The 20,002-nt window shown below is 40.9% G+C and overlaps 1 protein-coding gene across 10 annotated transcripts in view; it reads right to left on the reverse strand.

Moving 5' to 3' along the window:
- Positions 1-2,648: 2,648 nt before the first annotated feature.
- Mbl (muscleblind) overlaps positions 2,649-20,002 on the reverse strand; it is a 245,168-nt gene continuing 227,814 nt past the window's right edge. For 3 of the 10 annotated variants that reach the window (XM_026631669.2, XM_026631668.2, XM_026631667.2), the window contains 6 exons: positions 11,995-12,162; positions 11,058-11,141; positions 10,408-10,587; positions 8,860-8,949; positions 8,636-8,677; positions 7,617-8,543 (listed from right to left, as the gene is read on the reverse strand). In XM_026631669.2, the coding sequence (XP_026487454.1) occupies positions 7,914-8,543; positions 8,636-8,677; positions 8,860-8,949; positions 10,408-10,587; positions 11,058-11,141; positions 11,995-12,162 (1,194 nt within the window). In that variant the 3' untranslated portion in view covers positions 7,617-7,913. Of the gene's footprint in view, positions 3,197-3,797; positions 3,883-7,074; positions 7,128-7,616; positions 8,544-8,635; positions 8,678-8,859; positions 8,950-10,407; positions 10,588-11,057; positions 11,142-11,994; positions 12,163-20,002 lie in introns of those variants that run through there. The other 7 variants (XM_064220653.1, XR_010309968.1, XM_064220654.1 and 4 more) reach the window with 7 other exon arrangements.

Consider the following 20,002-nt stretch of genomic DNA (forward strand, 5'->3'; position numbering starts at 1 on the left):
TCCTAATGTCTGCCTTTTTTAAATTAGCTACACATTTCCTAAATAATTCTTAGCTAGAAAAGTAGAATCTTGGCTTGTACAGCAAATATATCGGAAAAATCGAATTAAAGTTGTCTAAGTGCTATGGACTTAAACGTAAGATATTGCTAAAATAAATCAGTATTATTTTAATATAAATTGCAAGTTTTTCGATGTAAGTGTATAGAAAACTACCATTTGACTATTGTCTTAAATTTACTCCAATCAGTGTGATACTGAGATTATTTTTTATGATGTTAGGTAAGTAAGTGCTAATAATAAGTTAAATATCTTTATTACATATTTTAATGAAACGTATAACTAATTCTATGATACACTATGTGCTTTAATTTTTTATATATATATATATATAAAGCAACCATTTGGGTATATAAGTTTATATAACACATTTATTTGAATCGCAAACTATAATCCGATGAATTTTCTTTGTATAAGACGAAGAATAAGTTTATATAATACTAGCGGCTGCTTGCGACATCACACATGCGCATATATCCTTACATTCGATCAACAGTGCAGATTAAGGTAAGGAAATAAATAACCACGTGACATATTCAGTTGTTTATTATCTATACTGTACTCAAAATTGATCCGAAGATCACATCACATAGTAATTTCATAAATAATATTACAATGTCATGTACTTTCTGTGATTGCTCGTGAATAAAAAAATGTTCACAATATTATCAATACTTTGTTCACTGGACCGGTTCACCTTTAGTAGACTGTACTACTACATAATAACATACCATCATTAGGTATCGAAGAACTTACAGTGTACTTGATGAGAGATATAATTATAATCAATAATTATTGTGTTGCAGTTCATTTTTTTGTTAATATATTTACAGTTTTACATTTTTTTTTTTGTGATTTACAAATAAATTCTTGAATATTTAATTAATTAGGTCTTCATCATTCCATTTGGATTTACAATAACAGTACTTTATAGTTAAAAATATCACAAAATGAAATATATTATGTGTAAGACACACGCAACATTAAAAATACAACAAAAAGAAAAATATAAAATCCACTAGAAACCTTGGGCCAGATGAGTCCCTTCTAAAGAGGAAGGATACTTTCGATGTTCAATATTATAATGGCAATTTGATACCATAATAATTATTATCACACTAATTAATTATAAAAGTAATCGATTGTCTTACAATAAATGCGTCAGATCATAAAATTTTGATAATAAAAATTAAAGGTAACAAATAATCAATGAAACGATAAATTTTAACACAAACAAAAAGACAACTTATGTATTTAAGTCATATAGTGCCGTATTGATAAAAGCGAACTGTCCTCCAGCCAGCGGCTCGGACGATTATAACAACCAACGCAAACAAAACGCAACCTCCCCCTGACGAGTTTAACTCCACCCTCCGCTATTCATCTTTTATCGATATGGCATTTCACTTACGATATACGACAATAAATATAACGCACTTACACATTAATCACTTCTTTAATTCCGACGCTAGGAATTATTTCATAATATATACCTAAAAATATAATCACGGCACAAGTATCCCTCCGACTAAATTACTAACGTAGTGTCACTTTATCAGGATTTAGAATCAAATATGTATTATGTATCTTAAATATTTCATTATTAATATATCATTATCAAAATATCCACTAAATGGGAGGAATAAATCAAATTATTAATATTTTTATTCTAACATTAATCGCATGACTGATCAACAAAAAGGATATGGACTAGGAATAATATCAGGCATCGGGCTTCCTCGCCCCGAGAGAGGCGCCGCCGCGCCGCGCCGCGCCGGCGAGCCCGCGCGCCGGCGACCGCGCACCGGCGCGCGCGGCGCGGCGCGGCGGCGCCTCCCCTGCCTCTCTCTATCCGCATATCACCTCTACATACATACGACGAGATAAATTTGATCAAAAGTTAATACTGTTCATGTCGAAAACAATACAGGGGAGCTATTTCAGTTATCTGGACTCGTTGACGGGTCGATCGGACTCGATCGTCGGTCGCTATTTGTGCTTCGATAGACAGGGATCGATCGGAAAAATAATGATTATCTAGCAAAATCTATCTGGAATAAAAGCCAACGTTCTATCCTATAATTTAGGTAAATAGCATGGAAGTATGCTTTCTTCGTTTTAATATTGTCCGACAACGTTCATTGTATTTCGATTTGTTAGTCCACTATCACTCTACGAGTGTCGTGATCTATTCTAAGTGGGGTAGGAGGACGCGGCACGGAAACGACAACCGAGCGGACAAGGCGCTCCACAACGCGTATTGTGCTCCGGCGTCAAAAGTATCAGTGCCGAAGGAGAGAAGCGGCTACACTATTGGTGTTTCATCATCGATCATCTTAATCTACTCTAGTGTAAAACTTGTCATCTATAAAAACATAATTTTACAACATAATAAAAAAATAACATAATTCTCACAAAAATGCTCACAGTAGGAGTGGGGTGGTGCAACTTTTGACTCCGGCCTCGGCCTTCGGCAGAAGCTGCTAACAATACCTCGCTTATATACAACAAATCTCACACGGCGCCGACAGGCGGCCGCGCCGATCTTTACAGGAACTCATATCGTATCTTAAAAAAATAATATACAATAGTAATAAAACATTTGAAACCTCACTAACTACTATTCGACGATCTCGGTACGACCTCGATAAATCATTCAAACGGCTCCGGCGTCTCGAATTCTATTCATATCACAATCGCATGACCGTGCCTGAGAATCATATCCCGCTACTTATGTACACACTCTTTCCCGAAGTCAAACACGAGCGAGCGGCGGAGGCGCGCCGACAACGCGGCTCACCTCCGCCTCTCGCACTAACCGAATTCACTAAAATATCATCACCTCCGCCGCGGGAGCGACAGTACCAGCCGATAAAAACCTGCCTTTCCCGAGTGTGTCAGAGGCGCGATCGATATGGATAACGAGGGGCGCGGGCGACGTGCGGTGTGGGAATGGGTGTGGGGTGAGGGCGTGGGAGGGAGAAGGGCGGCGTGCGGGTGGGGGCATGTTAGGGGGGGCGCAGCGCGGGCGGCAGCTGCACGGGGATGTGGTAGTAGCGGCAGGCGGCGCGGCGGCACGTGCCGGCGGCGGCGTCGCGGCACACCACCACGCGGCACCCCACCACCTGCAGCCCGCACCCTGCAGCACCACGTAAGTTATGAGTACAAGGTACGGATACCACATCACCTTTGATCGTCCAAGTATATCAAAATTAGTTGACTTTTTACATTGTATTACTGAAACTACATCAACTACTGTAATTTTTTAAGTAAACAGATATTTCGAATGATATAATAAATATCATGAGAATATTGATAGCAACAACGAGTACAGAATGGTTCGTGAATACTAACTCAGTTTATCTAAATCAGCTACAATTGTTCTATTTTTCATTTATACAACAACAACAGGCTAGTGATACAGATAGGTTTTCTCTACACGACTACTTTAAAAAAGACTATTCTAGTACAAATTATCTATAAGAACTTGTAATGCTCTTTAAACTCTAACCTACGTATTAGTGACAGATCATGCAAAAGGAAGGATATCTGCAGGAATTTGGAATACAATAATTCATGCAGGTTTTTAAGAAAAATTGATAACGTCATATTTTACAATACTGTGGAAATTTTCAATAGGTAAATAGTAATTAATAATTTATATAAAGATTAAGAAAATGAAGTTACACAATTTGTTACACGAAAATAAATAATGTGGCGATATTACGTCGTTGTCATACCTTCACGAATATGAACGAATCTGCAGGTAGGTCTCGTACATCCTTGTCGATTAAAATCTTGGCACACCGGGAGGGTGTCCAGTAACTGAAAAGTGTAAAAATAATTCATAAATATTTATTTATGGTTAAGTGTACATTCAAACAGTTTTGCCACAATATTTTTACGATAAATCAATTAATATTCGACAACGTTTGTCGTAGTATTATGTTTCCAGTTTGTAAAATCACACAGCCATTATCGTTCGAGTTACCATTCAGCTTCACTATTGCATATAAATTTCAACAATATGTCGTAATCATGAAGCAATGTATTGATACGACAGTAGTAGTGCATTATTTACTTAAATTTTTATATCATTTGGAAGTCTTCGGGTGATAATTTGATCATATCCCGTAAATATATATTAAATATTGTGCATAAACTGTTTGAATGACAATAACTAAATCGTCTAGTTCATAAACAGTCAAAAATATTTAAAATAATTCAAAGAATATATTAGAGAATACTACATTTGCTTGTAGAGTAATATTTGTACGATATATGTGAAATATCTGACGGTTTATGAATTTTAATTATGTTAATAGTGTTAATGCTCTCTCTATCACTTTATGAACATTCATACATCTGACACTGAAAAGTATCCTCATTGCACAGCCGTCTGAAAAAAACGCCGAAGTAGTTTTTGTAATATCAAAGAGCAAAGGTACCGGGATCTACCTATTGATATTTGATATGTGACTATACCATATTGTATTCATATTGACCCTCTAATGAATTAAACAAATGCGTGTGTAGTTTCTCAATCGCTACGGTATTATTTAAGTAACAAAAATAAGACACACGGAAGGCGAAATTGCTCGAAATCAAATCTTGTTGCTGCTTTAATATTACAATAACCTTACAAGATTTGTTGCACAATATGATTGTACCTTCCAAGCATTCTTTGATCAAGTGGCGCGCTGACAGTGTGTCACTTTTATATTGTAATATCCGTTATCGAAAAGAACTGTACACAGGAAATACACTACGAGCCCGGAGGCGTTGTCTCGATGTAAATGAGTTCCGTAACCGTCAGAGTAGTGTTAAAGTACGCTGCACTATGCAAGTAGGTATGAATATATAATATCTAAATGGCATGCAGAACGCTTGAAATATAATCATTATTGCGCAGCCAATCTTATTTAAGCGTGACTATATTTTACAAAAAAGCTAAAGCATGATGCTAGACAATTTGTACCAGGGCGAGGGCGTTCTATAGGTTCTGTAGCGTCCAAAGTGTACCCATAAAAACCAACGGTCGCTATAAAAAAAGCTTAAATAGGCTGTGTGGGGATATTTGCGAAATGTGTCTGCGTCGGCTGTGGTGAGTCCATCGCTAGTTCTCAGTAGTGGAACCGAGGACAGTCATGCTGATCGGTAACGATAGGTAGGCATGGTTATATGTAAAAAGACAAATTAAATTTATACCTTTAGCTTACATGACAGTTCTGGACGTGACATGTTAGTGGTAGTACAAACTGCAACATAATGACCATTAGAGAGTGCGGTTACTGTACGACAAACAAAAGAAAACCAAGTATATTAATTACGTCTACGGTGAGTACTTCAAGTAAGCATCAGAGAGGCTTCAACAAGTCTTAAGCGAGGAACTGAAGCCGCAACGGCGAAGCACTTTAAGCATTGAATAAGAAAACTCAAAGTGGTTAATTGGCCCGAGCACAAAGCGAAATATACAAATCACGTCTTCAGACGGACGCTCATTACGTTACTGTTAAACAACCACGGAGCTCACTTTGACCTCTCTTATCTCACCACCTTCATCTCAATTACCAACTACGCATTAAATTACATTTACTTATAAAGCATTCAGCTTGATATTAGTGAAAAATAACCCCCTTTTGTAGTTGATAGTTGACTCTGTCGGAGGTGAACTTCTACCAAGGAGTTGACGTTTTTCCGACACTATCACAGTCGGGAATAATTTACACTGCAGCCGATTAATTACATTGCAAGTAATATTTCATTAATATGTTTATTGTTATTTCGTCAACTCTTTGAGAGAAAATAAATATCTGGCTTCGTTATGTATTTATTAATAAAACATTACCTTTACTGAAATAACCGCAGTTGTGCAAAGTTTTAATTATTACATGAATTTTTAATTGAATTAATTGCTCTTGTCATTTCATTGAATAGAAACGTGTTACCATAAAGCGGTGTTTCAGTATAGGCTACAAACAGGAAATAACTTATATTGAGGATATTAAAGTAAGCTGATTATATCTTACCGGGTGTAAGCAAGGCAATACTGTAGAGTGACTTCTTCCACATTTGAAAGCAAGTATGTTTCACTATACAAAAACTAAAAATCATCAAGAGGTAAGTTGTAGCATCAACTGTTCAATACAATAACTGATACAGATACAGTTACAGCACAATGACTAAATGATGGATGTGACGATGACATTCATACGTATGCTCTGCTTCACAAGCGATGCCATCAATTCAGATGTGTCGTTAATTATTAGCACAGAAAGTTCCAAATGATCTGTGTCTAAATTATTAAGAAAAACTTGGCGGTTATGCAAAGGTAGCTTTCGAAGAATAAACACACGTTCCCACCGGCCGCTAAGCATTACAGGAAGATTCTTTCAATGTTTTATTTTTGTGTCCTTCGCTGTGATGTGTCAATTCGACACGAAGCTTTACCCAACGTACCGCGACCTTGTTACAGTGGCCCAAACAGGACGGCATGATGTTTAGTTCGCTATCATTAAGCGCTTAGTCTACTTTTAATCACCTAAAGCATAACTAAATGTTACTACGGAAGCGAACTTACGAAGCAGGCTCATAGGAAGTGTTGAACTGTTGAATATATTTGCAAATTAAACAGAATGAAGTTAACAGTAAATGCGATTATCGATCGATTAGTTCGATATCATTATATATTTTTGCTTTTATATAATAGCTTGTATGAATTTTTTGATATGAAATGTTTTCGATTGACAAAAGTAAAGGTTATAGGCTAAGGAGCAGGTAGAGGTGATATGCGAGTTTGGTTAGAGCGAACACACTTGAGCCCGTGATCGAAAGAGCAGGAGTGCAGAAAAGCCGCCGAAAAACCTAGAGGAGTGCCGACTTTAAAGTGTCAGGAGTAAATTTAGGGTTAATAAGCGACATGCTCACAAATCGCACGAGATTACGGGTGGCGTTAGCGGCACTAGCGTAGCGTTTGCGGGGGCAAGCGTGCGGCACGCGGCACGCGGCACTCGTTACCTGTCCGCGCTCGTCCGTGTACTCCACATAGGGAGCGTTGGGCGGCGCGCAGCCTGTCCGTCCCGAAACAAAAAGCGACAAAAGATTGCAATGCGGACGACAGCCGAAGCGGTCATTCGGAAGGCATGTAACAGAAAGCGTTAAAAATAAATAGAAAGAAGTGCGACTTAAAAGAAAACGCTAGAGCGACGCTCGTCAGCTCCGCAGCTCTAATGATGAACACGCCGGCACACATAGCACACACGAGGAGCACTAGAATAATGAGTATAATACCTGATGAGCCAAACGTATATAGGGGTGGTGGGTTCTATCCATGCGAAAATTAGAAGGCGGCTGTGTTAGGTGCGGGCTCGCTGCTGCAAGCCGGTAACCACTAGGTACTGGGTCGACACAATGGCCAAAGCGCACCCGTGCGGAGCTCCTCCGAGAACAAGCGTGTACGTAGCGGGAAACGGGATCGACGGACCAAGCGCTCAACTCTCAGTACGACGATACTCACGATAAACGACGATCGACAAGAGGTAATAAAAAACGTACAGTCATGCATTTCAAGCGTTATTATTACCGGGATCGTAGATACGAGAAATATACACGCATAAGATAAAACGGTAAGTGAGTAGATACATAATAGAATAGATATTATAGCGTAAAACTACCTAGACATCCGCGAGACGGAAACCGTTCGCTTCGTCCTTACAATAATACAATACAAATGTGACAACACGCCTAGCGCTAATACCCCGACAGGCCGGGGCCACACTCGATCGCACACGTACGAGTCTCTACGCGGAGACCCCGCGCCCCGCGCCCCTCCGGCCGCGGCCCGCCCGCGCACTCACTTAGGTCGTCTTCATTTTTTTGTAGGGATTGACCGCGGCAGCCGCAGCCGCAGCCGCCGCGGCCGCGGACGGCGGCGTGGGCGGCGGCATCGCGTACATGTACGGCTGCTGGTAGAAGGCGGGCATATGCATGGGCGGCCCGGGCCAGCCCGGCCTCATCATCAGTGGAGCGCGCATTAGCCCCGGCATGGCAGCGCGGGCCTTGAACGCTTGCTGCGTGTAGGCTGCAGCCGCGTGCGCCATAGCGGACTGTTGTGCAGCGAGTGCAAGAGCGGCTGCGTAGTTCTTGTGTGCGACCTCCTTCGCCACGGCGGCGGGGTCGGGCGCGGAAGCGTCGCCGCTGGGCGCGGGTGGCGACGCGGACTGCACGGGCGCGGACTGTGCGGCTTGTTGCGCGGGCGGTGGCGCGGGCTGCGGGGGCGGCGCGGGCTGGGGAGCACTCGTGGCTCCCGACACCGCCGTAACCGCGGCCGGCGGGGCGGACGAGGCGGGCGCGGGGTACTCACATGACACGGGCACGAATGGCTGCTGAAGCTGCATCAGTTGTTGATACGTAGTCGCCGGCTGATACACGGGAACTCCGGCTTTATCCGCGGCGGGTCGCTTATACGGCACCACTCCGGGAAAGGCCTGAAATGATAGACAGTTGGATTGAGTGATGTCTGTCTGTTGGTCACCCGTGGTCTCTGTATAGTCCATCTCGTAGCCGTCGTGATACTTACGAAGTTATCGTAATAGAAGGATCCGACGCTTTTCATGTCCATCTGAAAAGAGAAACAAGACGGTTGAGCGGGGTTCTATGGGTTCATGGGTAGGGGTATGAGGGCGGCGCGGCACGGGCGGGCGGGGGCGTCCAGTCCGCGTCGCGCCGCCCGGGAGGGGCCGCGGGGAGCGTGCGGGCGGGAGCGGGTGGGGGAGGAGAAGCGTGCAAAGCTGGCGGCTGTACCGGTGGCGGCTCGAGCTCGGCGGGCGCCGGACGTTTCTTGCCCGGCTCCGAAGTCGCGCTCGCTGCCGGCTGCTGCGATGCGGCGGCCGTCTACGTGAAGCCAAGCGTCGCAGGACGGGACAGAAACAATAACGATGTAATAGATGCACAGAATACACCTAAAGCTTGGCATAAGGTGATATTATGCGATAGATAAAAAAAATTAAAAGTGAAGCGTGAGTGCGACGGAAGCGTGACGCGGAACGACACCGCGGCGAACTTAACAGAACAAGCTCTGCGAAACATAAGCGGCGTCGCGGCGAGCGAGACCAAGCGGAAGAAGATAAGCGAGCGCGAGCGAGCGAGGCGAGAGCGTGCAGCCTGGTGGCGTACCGCGCCGCGCGCCTGCGCCTTAAGGTGCGCCTGCAGGTGCAGGGGAGGGTGGAAATAGCGGCAGGGGTCGCGGACGCAGCGGCCCTTGACTGCGTCCATGCACACCGTGACACAGCCGTCGTCGTGGGCGACCACGGGCGGCGGCGGGTGTGCGAAGCGACACTCGGACTCGGCGCGCTTGCACGCGCCGCGCTGGAACTCCCGGCACACCTGCACCACCACACACCAGCCATGTCGCCGCTCGCGCCCCGCGCTCCCGTGGGCGTACGCGCGCCTCTCTACCCGTCTACATCGTACCGAGTGTCTACCGTTCATATCTAACGAACCTAGTCTCCGCGAAGTTCTTTTGAGATCTTATTAATTTTTCTTCCGGACCGTGCTTGTAATGAAAATCGATCGGTGAAACTAAACGACCTAATTGAAATACCGAATTTGAGTATATTTTTTAATCATGTTAAATATGCGAAATAGTATGTCAGCTGTAAAATATCTACTGATTGTATTTTTGTAAGCTAATGTATGTGAGAGGAGTTAAAATTCACCCGACGCCGCTTTTTTTTGAATTTCCAAAATTTACGCTATAAAAATATTAACGCATCCGTCGCATATCTATCGTTTTTTTGGTTTCTTTTTTTATGTGAAACTAATTACTTTATTAAAGGTTATGCAATTAAACTGGCACCACTACAATGTAGGCACAAATATATTGTAACAGTTTTTACTTAAGGCAAGGAGGCGGCAGCTTTATTTGTGAAATATGACATTCTATATTTTCGGTTCTACCAGTGACAGTAACGTATGTGTGTGTTTCATATTTTAGAGAAAGCGTGGCAATGTTGCCGACATCGCGCCAACAGTGTAGACCCTTCACCGGGGAGAGAGTGAAGCGAGTGATGCTCGCAAAGCGAACGCGCAGACGTATTGAGCCAGTGCGCCCACGCACCACAGACACACGGGGACAGGTATAGGCTGCATCGCCTTAACTTTGCTTAGGAAACCGACACAGTATTATTTAGAAAACAAAATTAGCTGCCAATTTTTAATTAAAAAAAATATTCACTGACTTATATTTAACGAACATTTGTGTCGGTCCCCGAAATATGTAGCAACATCAGGAAGCGCTACTCAGGGATTAAGGATAATCAGAGTTTCAAACCGGCAACGTAATGTTCTTACCTCGAGACGGTCAGTGCGCGGCAATTTCTGCTGCAGCACTGGCTGCTGCATGACGCCCAGCGGCGAGGCCGCCGCGGCGGCCGGGTCATGCCCAAGCACCGCGGGTACCAACTGAGGCGCATAATACTGGGCATACGTCGACCCTACGCCTGGCACACCCGATAAGTACGGCGACGTTGCCTAAGATAAATACATAAAATTAGTCAAACTTTGATTGTATTGCAACCTCTTTATTTTTTGTTAGTGCAATTGATCCCAAGATATATTATATAATTAAATCCAAAAAGCCTCAGGAACCTTAATTAAAGCACAAATCAAAAGAATATATATTAATATATGCATATGTAAGTACTATAGTATTAGTTTAAGTAAAGTTAGCAGATTTAAGCCTTTGCATGCTTTATTAAAGTATTTAATGTCGAAGAATCAAAAAGCATACGATTTGTCCAGTTAGCTACCTCCACCGGCCAAAGGAAGAGGAGTCAGGTTTGGAAATATACTTTTGTTATTGTAAAACGAAAGTGCTAAACTAACATAATAAAATATATAAACTAAGTAAAAGGTAATCGGGACAGCATTGAGGGGGGCTAGGCGATTGGTACGATCGGTGCGAAGGGCCGGCAGCGACGTGGCTTCGGTAGTCTGGTTACCTGCGGAGCGAGCAGGGCGAGACTGATCGGATCCAGCGCGGCGAGGTGGCTCGCAGCCGCTCCCGCTCCGCTCACGCCGCCCACCTCAACACAAAACATCACAACACGCTACTTATCGTGCGAGGAACAGCCCGCGCCCGTCCTTCGCCCCTCGACGTCACTCCGCGCACTAGCTCAACCAGCTTTTCTACTCAAGCGCAGCCGTTGCATATGAACGAACTAAAAGCTCCTGAAGGAGAACATAGAGGCAGTGGTGCGAGGAGAGACCCCGAGGAGATCGGGCCGTAACGTTAGCAATAGTGTGAATAGTGAGGGAATATATTTCAGTGATTTAATTTGCATTACCGCTTATACCCAGTTCATACAAATGTGAGTAAGTTTGGAGAATAGACATGCCACTTAAGGAACGAATAAAATTATACAATACAAACATGCTTAAGCGGTAAAGAGCGATCGGCCATCGGCAAAATGTTTAAATTGTTCCTGTCATTGAATATATCTATACTCTTAAGAAGATATCATATATCACTATACATCTACATAAATGTTAACACTACTGAGAGTTAAACTTTTAATTGAAGCCCAGAACTCCGAGAGGAACTGTACTTCTTCTAAGAAGGTAAATAACTATTAACTTCAACAAATACTGAGTTGCATCTAATGAATTTCCCTAACAAAATGAGTTGATTTTAATTGAAGTATTACGACTAAACTTTTGTACAGATTATTTATAAGAGTTACTAACAAATAACGATTCAGGAACAATTTAAATGCTGTTTTAAATATCTACGTGTAAATCAATTAATGCTCCAAAATTATACAGCAAGTTACACCGAAAGCTGCGTGTTGCGTGCACAATGTGCCTACTTACTTCTCGAGGGCCGATCGCTCGAAGCATTCATTTAGTGTTAGCATATGTAAAATTAATTTAACTCACCACGGCTGGAACTTGGCCAGGGAGCACCTGGCCTGGCGTCAATCCCATCTGCTGCATTAAGGCGTTCTTTAGTGCTAGGTGATTCCGACCGTTAATGAGAAGCTGATCTTTGAGATGCTGCGGCGGGTGGAAATACTTGCAGGGTGGCTTCTCGCGGTTACACCGTCCCTGGAAATTATACGAATTTGCGTTACACTTTTGATTTGAATAACCTTCCGTTTCAAACGGATTATCAAGTATTACAGAATGCATTGCATTTATTATTTCTTATTATTATTATGTTTACGTATTTCTTCTGATCGCTTCAGCATCATTGAAATACGAAGTAATTATTTTCGAAATCCACCGCACCCATCTATGATGATTTATTTACATTCGCGTAATTAACTGTCGCAGGACGTGACAGGAAGAGCTTCGTCGACGTTTTATCTCTAAACGGCGAGCTCCACGCAATATTTTATTCAGTAGAAAAAAAACGGGAAAAGAGCTTATCGCCGTTTTAAAGAAAATACTTAAACAAACAAACTTTAACTGAATACCAAAGCAATTTTAGTTAGAAACTCAACTGATTATGTCTATGAGGCATTTTTTTTTCTTTGCGTTATATTACATAGTTTGAAATTACATGATTATACCTGATGTTTAATGAACAAATTGTATAAATATATTGATTGATTAGAAGAAGTACTGACCGATAATGCTGTATGAAAAATAATTGCATTGTGTGGCTTCAGTGTGAATTTTTTGAATTTTGCACTACAGTTTCGGTGTCGGTGAAAATACAATAGTTTACCGAATATATTTAATTAGTCTTAAAACGAGCATGAAATAAAAGCTTGTTTCTTATTTTGATTTAAATTTAACTGCAGGCGGAAGAATTTTCCGCGCAGTAAAAACAAGTTTGCCCAGTTAAGCGTGTTGTACCCAAGTAAAATAAAATAAAAGTTTGTAGGATAACCGACTAAGTGTGCAAATAATTCATAGCCATATTTAACACGAAATGATTTAAACTATATTTTGAAACTAAATAATTTTCTAAAACAAACCACAAATAAATAAACAGTTGGATCGATTGCAGACGTATTCCAAATTTCTCAGTTATTAAACTTCGGCGATGCGTGCTACAACTAGCTGGTGGAAGCAGTCGGCTGCATTTAGATTAACTTGTTACTGGCAGGCATAATGTTAGTTGGACGGTCCTCTCGCAGTTAAGCTTGGGATAAAGTTATTATTTCCTGTTACGCCGCGCCGTCTACTTAACCGAGTTTCGATTCCTAGCAAGCCGTTTGTGAAACTTGAATGGGTGATCACGTTCCTATCTTAACTACGATAACTCGGTTTGGTCTATCAAACTAGTATTTATTAGAAGGGACGGATTCAAGAATTAGTGTCTTATATTTTATGAAAATTTAATGCTTTTAATCTTTTATTTTCTTTTTCATTAAATGTTACTAAGTAGTCCTTTTCATAGATATTAATTTTGTACCACTTTCTACTGTTTTTACTAGACATAGTCACATTATCTATTAAGATACCTATTTACTTTGAAATTTTAAATGATTTATTATTGATGTTCGAAAGTGTTGGCTTCAATAGTTTGGAATTTGGATGCATGCAGGTGGACTCATCGATTAGCGTGACAGATTCCCGCCGTGACGAATGGCCGCGTCGCCTCAGACGGATGGTCAGCGCTCCAACCCTCGCTACACATTACAATGCATTAATTGGTGCCACTATCTCTGTCTATTAAAACGTTATCGATTTTTAGAAATTCGTTAATATTTCCTAATCAGCATTAGTTTTTTTTTTTTTACTTTGAACAAAACCGTTTTCATTATTTTTTTAATAAGCCGATATAATTCAATTTACATTATGTTTTTATTAATGTAGCAGCTGCTGATATTTTGCCGCCTGAAATTTTTTTTTGTTAAATATTGCAGTGTTTTCTTTCGTTACATATATTTCATATTTGTACAGAAAATTAATTGGAGACATGCTTCCGCTTAATTCATACGATGCTATGATAACATTTATGATGTTCTAGTCGAGTCAAATAAACAAATAATACAAAAATTTACTGAAGCATAGTGGAAACGAGAAGTAATATCTACTCTTAGAATGATATTGGTTATGTCGGCCTAGCATTGAATGTTCAATGGGTACTTGTTGGGGAGAAGGGTGAAGGGTTAACGGTCGCAGGATGGACAATAACCGTCCAAAACTAATAACATTTTTGTGAAAGTAGAGAAGAGAGAAACGAGAATGCCTCCCTTGCCGGATCCTTTATGACACAATGCTCTCTTGCAATAAGGGGTTGGCTAAGTGTCATTTACTCTGCATCAATACCGATATTTGACAAGAATATTCTACGAAAAGGTTAAGTAAGAAAATATAAACCAAAACAGAATACATATTATATTTAAAAACATTCGAATAAACTAACTAGTTTTTCTACGCGTTTTCAATATTAATGCAAGAATATTCCGCAAAGTGTGTATCGTTGTGGAAAAATGACATCAATGAAAAATGAACGAAGGCGTTTTTGTCTCGTGGAGTCGAGTAAAGCCGCCGAGTGCTCTTTAAAGCTGTAACGCGTATAACGAACGGTCCTCGAGTGCAGTGTAGTGCAATGCAGTCGCTGCAGTCGGGCAGGCGGCACGCGCCGGCACCTTCGTTACTGCCGGCGAGCCTCACGTCCGTGACTTCGCCGTGCTCGCGACGGCCGACTTAACGAGACTAACTAATTAATATGTTAAATGACTGCCGTTCTTCATAAAATAAAAAATACTCTCAGTTGTTTTTTAAACTGAATTTAGTATTTCGTATTCAAATAAGTTTATGTTATATTAACACTTCCTTAGCCTAAGTAAATTTTACTAATAATAATAGTAGTTTTTCTGAATAATTAAAATAATATTGTTAGACTTATTTTGCGACATAAGCGAGGGAAGCTTTTCAGGCGTAATCGAGTACCTAGCATACAAAGTCATAATTTCACATTCATAACACATATCAGGGAGTAATATAAACTTAGTACCTTACTTTAAAATATTAGTTTGTTAACTAATAATAACATAAAGAGCAATACACAAAAGAAAAAAAAAACAACTTGGATTTTCCCTTTAAAAAGTAAAAAAAAATAGTAATATAAGTATAAGCACGTGGTTGTCGATCGATTGCATGTAATTGATGATCGGCGACACGCTGGCGAGAAAATATCATCGGCCGTAAGCGCGTCGTTGTACAGTGAGCTAGCTTACGATTGGCCGGCACGACACGCGCCACTGCAAATCGATACACTAGGAAAACAATGAGCTGACGATTAGATGAATGACACACTCACAGTTAGATTCTAAAGCCCACTTTTACGCACGAAGTGAGTGCCAAAAATGTTCATGATGTCGAACAGGGACGGGAATAGAAGCGCCCGGTGGCATGTGCCAAGTTGTGTACCTGTGTATAACTGTCCTCCATGTGACGTGCGTCGGTATCCATGGCACGTGGCCACGTGCCTAGCCCGCTACATTTTGTCTACATGATATGTTCTGATATTTGTGTGCATATATCTGAGGCGCCTACATAGTTACACAGTAGACATTTCAAATTTATAAAACATAGTATTAAAATAAATAAATATCAATGGTATAAGTGGGATATGTGACGCAATTTGAACCCGATTGTTAAAAGTATTTTCCAACTGTCAAAAGTATGGTAAAATCTATTTTTTTAAATTTGCGGCTACGAAGGGAATTAGGCAAGCAAAGTCAATTCTGGAAGAAAGTAGAATTTGAATTTAAAATGATTTATAGAGGCGCAGGGGAGTGGCTAATGAGCCGTCACGCGAGAGGGGCGCGTGTTTACGCCTCGCGCTCGTGCTACTTTTTTATTTTCAACTCTGGGCGGCGCCAAGCACCACTACGTTCAAATTGCTCACGAGTCACGTAACGCAAATATACGTATCGAGTGTACGAGCACACATGAAACCAAATCCATATAATTCTTTACAAAAGCTAACATGCTCCAGTTACAATCCTTATTATATTTGCGAACATTTTAAAACTACAAAGAAAAAAAGCTAGTTCTTTCAGGAGAAATCTTAAATCAAGAATTATTCACTCTGGTGAAGTTCCAAACAAGTTTGCATCGCGGCGCCGTAGCTTAACGTTAAAATATGCATTCGTGCGCGGAGTTATCTCGGCCACTTTTGCCGTTGCCGCCGGCGGACGGTCAGCCGTTGTTTATCCCGGCTTTAATATTAGTTGCTTACTTTTAAATGTCTGGATACAATATTAGAGTTATACTATACTCTGTATTAATGGTGAAACATTTATATTATATTACGTTTTATTAATTTAAAAAAAAATGCCGATATTATTAATGTTGCAACCTGCGCAAATAATCATGTTTTCTATGTTAGATGGTAATTATTGAACATGTTGGGTCAACATGGATGATAATGCAGATGGTGCGAACGGACAGCCGCGGGGTGCGAGAAGCGAGATTAATGCAACGGAAGCAGGCACGACCTCTCCAGGTGTTTCATTAAATCGCGCGCGGCGCCTCGGCCGGCTCGTACGGCCATTATGAACGCTGTAAGCTCGAGGGCCATTCGCTTTAAGAACGCCGCGTACTTTGTAACTGCCTTAATGAATCTTGTTACTTATAGGCTCGCGTAAATTGCCTGCTTTACTAACGCATCCCTGAGCTGAAAAAACATTACAAATATGGTAAGATTTCAACGGCGACTTTGTCAAAGTTCGCACTTTATTTGCTCGAAAAGTTCAATTTAATTTTTAAAATATGCGATGTGTCATATAAAAATAGATACTAGACCATTTAGAAACAAATTGAACAGAGAGAACGTGATGTAAAACGTTGCCAAGTTAGGCGGGTCAGCACTACCTAACCCGTTTAGCCGCTGCGAGCTGCTGCAGTAATTAGTCTAAGCAGACGAGCACTGTCACGGCATGCTCGCTTGACACACTTCGTTTCACTCGTTTACTTCAGCCATTGACTTGAGTGAGATACCTATACACTTCATTATTCAACTGTGACCTATTAAGCAACATTTTTTGGTTTTGTGATGATTGTCTGCTTTCGCTGTAAATAACAATAGATTCTCGATGAATAAAGATTTCTGGGTCACTTTGGCAACGGTAAATGACTTTTGGTATTTAGAGATGTCAGTTGTCAAGATATTGGCCAGTAGCTTGGAAACATCTTCACAATGTGTTTGTTCCCGAAAAGTTCAATATGATATATATTATGCTAAATTATTAATCTAATAAAATTATTCATGGTCTCGATTCTTGTACGACGACGATCAATGGTGCCGTGTCGACGAAGATAAAAGGCGATAATTGCGAGGCGAACTAACTACAAAATAAAGAGCCTTTAGTAGGTACGATAAGGGAAGTTTAAGGGGAGTTTTCGGGTGCGGGTCGGACCGATAAATTTGGCGGCACTTAATTATGATCTCGGGCGGCATCTTGCAAGCGGCTAATGTCCCGGAGTCGTTTAATGCGCGAACTTGTAGTCTCAGCTCCGGCGGGCGTGATAAATTTCCATCTGCGTCTCGTTCCTGACCCTAGAGGTAACGTCAGCTCCGCGACAGCCCGCACGCAATCTAATTTGTACATTCTCCTACGTACTGTAGGTACCGTGTAATGGTAATGCTCTCACTGTTTGTTTCTGGGACGAAGTTAAACTGTTGCTATATTTCAAACCTAAGTTTCAATTGATATAACATTTTCTTATTGTAGAACATTGTATAAGAATAACATTACAAAAAAAACCTGTCATCTATAAAACAATGTACCTTAGTTAAATTAAAAATGTTTATCAACTGTATAATTCATTTGTTTCTTTGTCTTTAAAACAAAAGTGGCTTTTATAAAAGTGTAGTATCTTATTACATTGGCAGTACAGAATAAACGAATTCCAGTTAGAATACTTCAAAGTCTGCGTTGCACCCGGTGTCGTTCCCACGCTACATCGTATTCCACTCACTAAAATCCGAGAACTTAGTAAACATGTCCGCGTAAATCAACTTTCTTTACACAGTCGAGTTATTAACGAAGTGATTTCAGAAAGAAAACCAGCTTCCTCATTGTTATCGTTGTGCTTTCTTGAGCCGCTCTTCTAATCTTTCGATATTATATAGTTTTAATTTTTAATTAATTTCGTTCATTTATATTAATTAAGATAATCATACTGTATGTAACAAGGACTCGAATAACCCAGTGTGTACCAAGCTTTACAGCCCCCAAGGAATCTTATATGAGATTTTACTTGATTTATAGCTACATTAAATTATTTGTAATTTTGTTTGCAAAGTCGAAGTGTACCTATATATCGTAAATTTATCGTACCTAATATAGGACGTTGTGTACTATTAAATACATTAGGTGTGAGACTTTTATTGCTTTATGTTAGGTTAATGTGGGGGCCCGAAATGCGACAAGGGGCTCTAGGCACGAGCGGTGTCTGACGGTATTATAGTTATAGGAATACCATACAGGCACTCGTAATTACAGCGGCCAAGACGTTGGCGAGACGTTACGCCGTCCTAACGACTTTTATGGCGTATGTTACATTGCCGGCACATAAAATAAATGTGCCGCCTCCAGCGTCTCGATATAGCACAGCGCTGTCAGATTAATAGCGCCAAAATGTTCTCTCACACGCTATACGACTGCCATTATTCGCAATTTAGACATATTGATGAGGTAAACACATACAAAACATAATGAGATGTGTTATAGCACGAGACAAAACAAAAAATACCTACATTAAATAGCTTTTTTGTTGTCGTTTTGATATATTTTAAGTAGCGCAAAGCGCACATGTTCGTGTCTAACGTGTCATTTAAATCTTCATACGCCCATTTCATACGCACATTAACTTTATAGACGGGGAGTTTTCTTCGGACTTCGACGTTAACGGCGCCGAGTGCACTTTTATTGAGGATAAAATATCGTAATTTTCACTCGGCGCCAGTCCGTGACTGAAGAGATTCGTACGCAGCGTGCTAATTGTATAAGCTTCCGCTTAAGCAAAGTCATCCATTAAATATAAATTACAAGTTAAAAATACATCGACAGTTTTAATCCTTCTATAATAAATATAAATGACAATACTAAAGTGACAACTTGGAATTCCGCATTTTCACGTTTTTCGAAGTCTTTATTGCGCGATGCGCAAAATAAGGCACGATGAATAGGATGAAGATTTATGGTTTATACATATAATTATTGGTATCAAAAAACGGGATCCCTATTCGGGTAGGGAAAGTATTCTAAACAATAACCGCTTTTCATATCTCAATCCCCAAACAGCCGTAATCTTGACAAATGACGGTCTTTCAAGTGTAGTCGGCACTACGGGCCGCATTGACAAAGCCCCAAATAAACTGACACGAATATATAAATAAGCATATTCGATACTTTATTGAGTGGAGGAAATGTGAAGGAAATAGTTTCCCGCGTCATTACGCTACGCATCAATCAAAGGTCGACGTAAGAGTGTGTGAATAAACACTCCAACATTGAGCCCAGTCATTAGGATGCCCTTTGATTGTTTGATGCCGGAAACTTTGAAAATATGCTAAACGTTACCCGATTGCAGAAACCGTTTCATACATGAATAATTAATTATTCATTACTTTTCGGCAGATTACACGAGATTACCGTTTGATAATATTAGCCTAGTTAAGTCTTTAAAAAGTGTTTCATTAATTTTAAAATTGCCATTACCTACATTAATACATTTTGTAAACCTAAGCCGCGTCTTAAATAACGATTTCCTGGAACCATAAAACTGGGTTTTTGGCAGCAACGCGATGGGGGTCTCTAGATTCGCGTGGACGTAAACGGCGAACGCAAAGGCTGCGGTGGCGTTGCACGATATCTGCATTGTGGGACGGCGTCGCGACGCCGGCGGGTCTGGCGTCGCGGCGGCGGCGCATACATCAGGCACGCGACGACCCTGCGTCCCTCGCCTTTCCTCC

The sequence above is a fragment of the Vanessa tameamea genome, chromosome 4 (genome assembly GCF_037043105.1).
Source record: "Vanessa tameamea isolate UH-Manoa-2023 chromosome 4, ilVanTame1 primary haplotype, whole genome shotgun sequence".
NCBI classification, from domain to species: Eukaryota; Metazoa; Arthropoda; class Insecta; order Lepidoptera; family Nymphalidae; genus Vanessa; species Vanessa tameamea.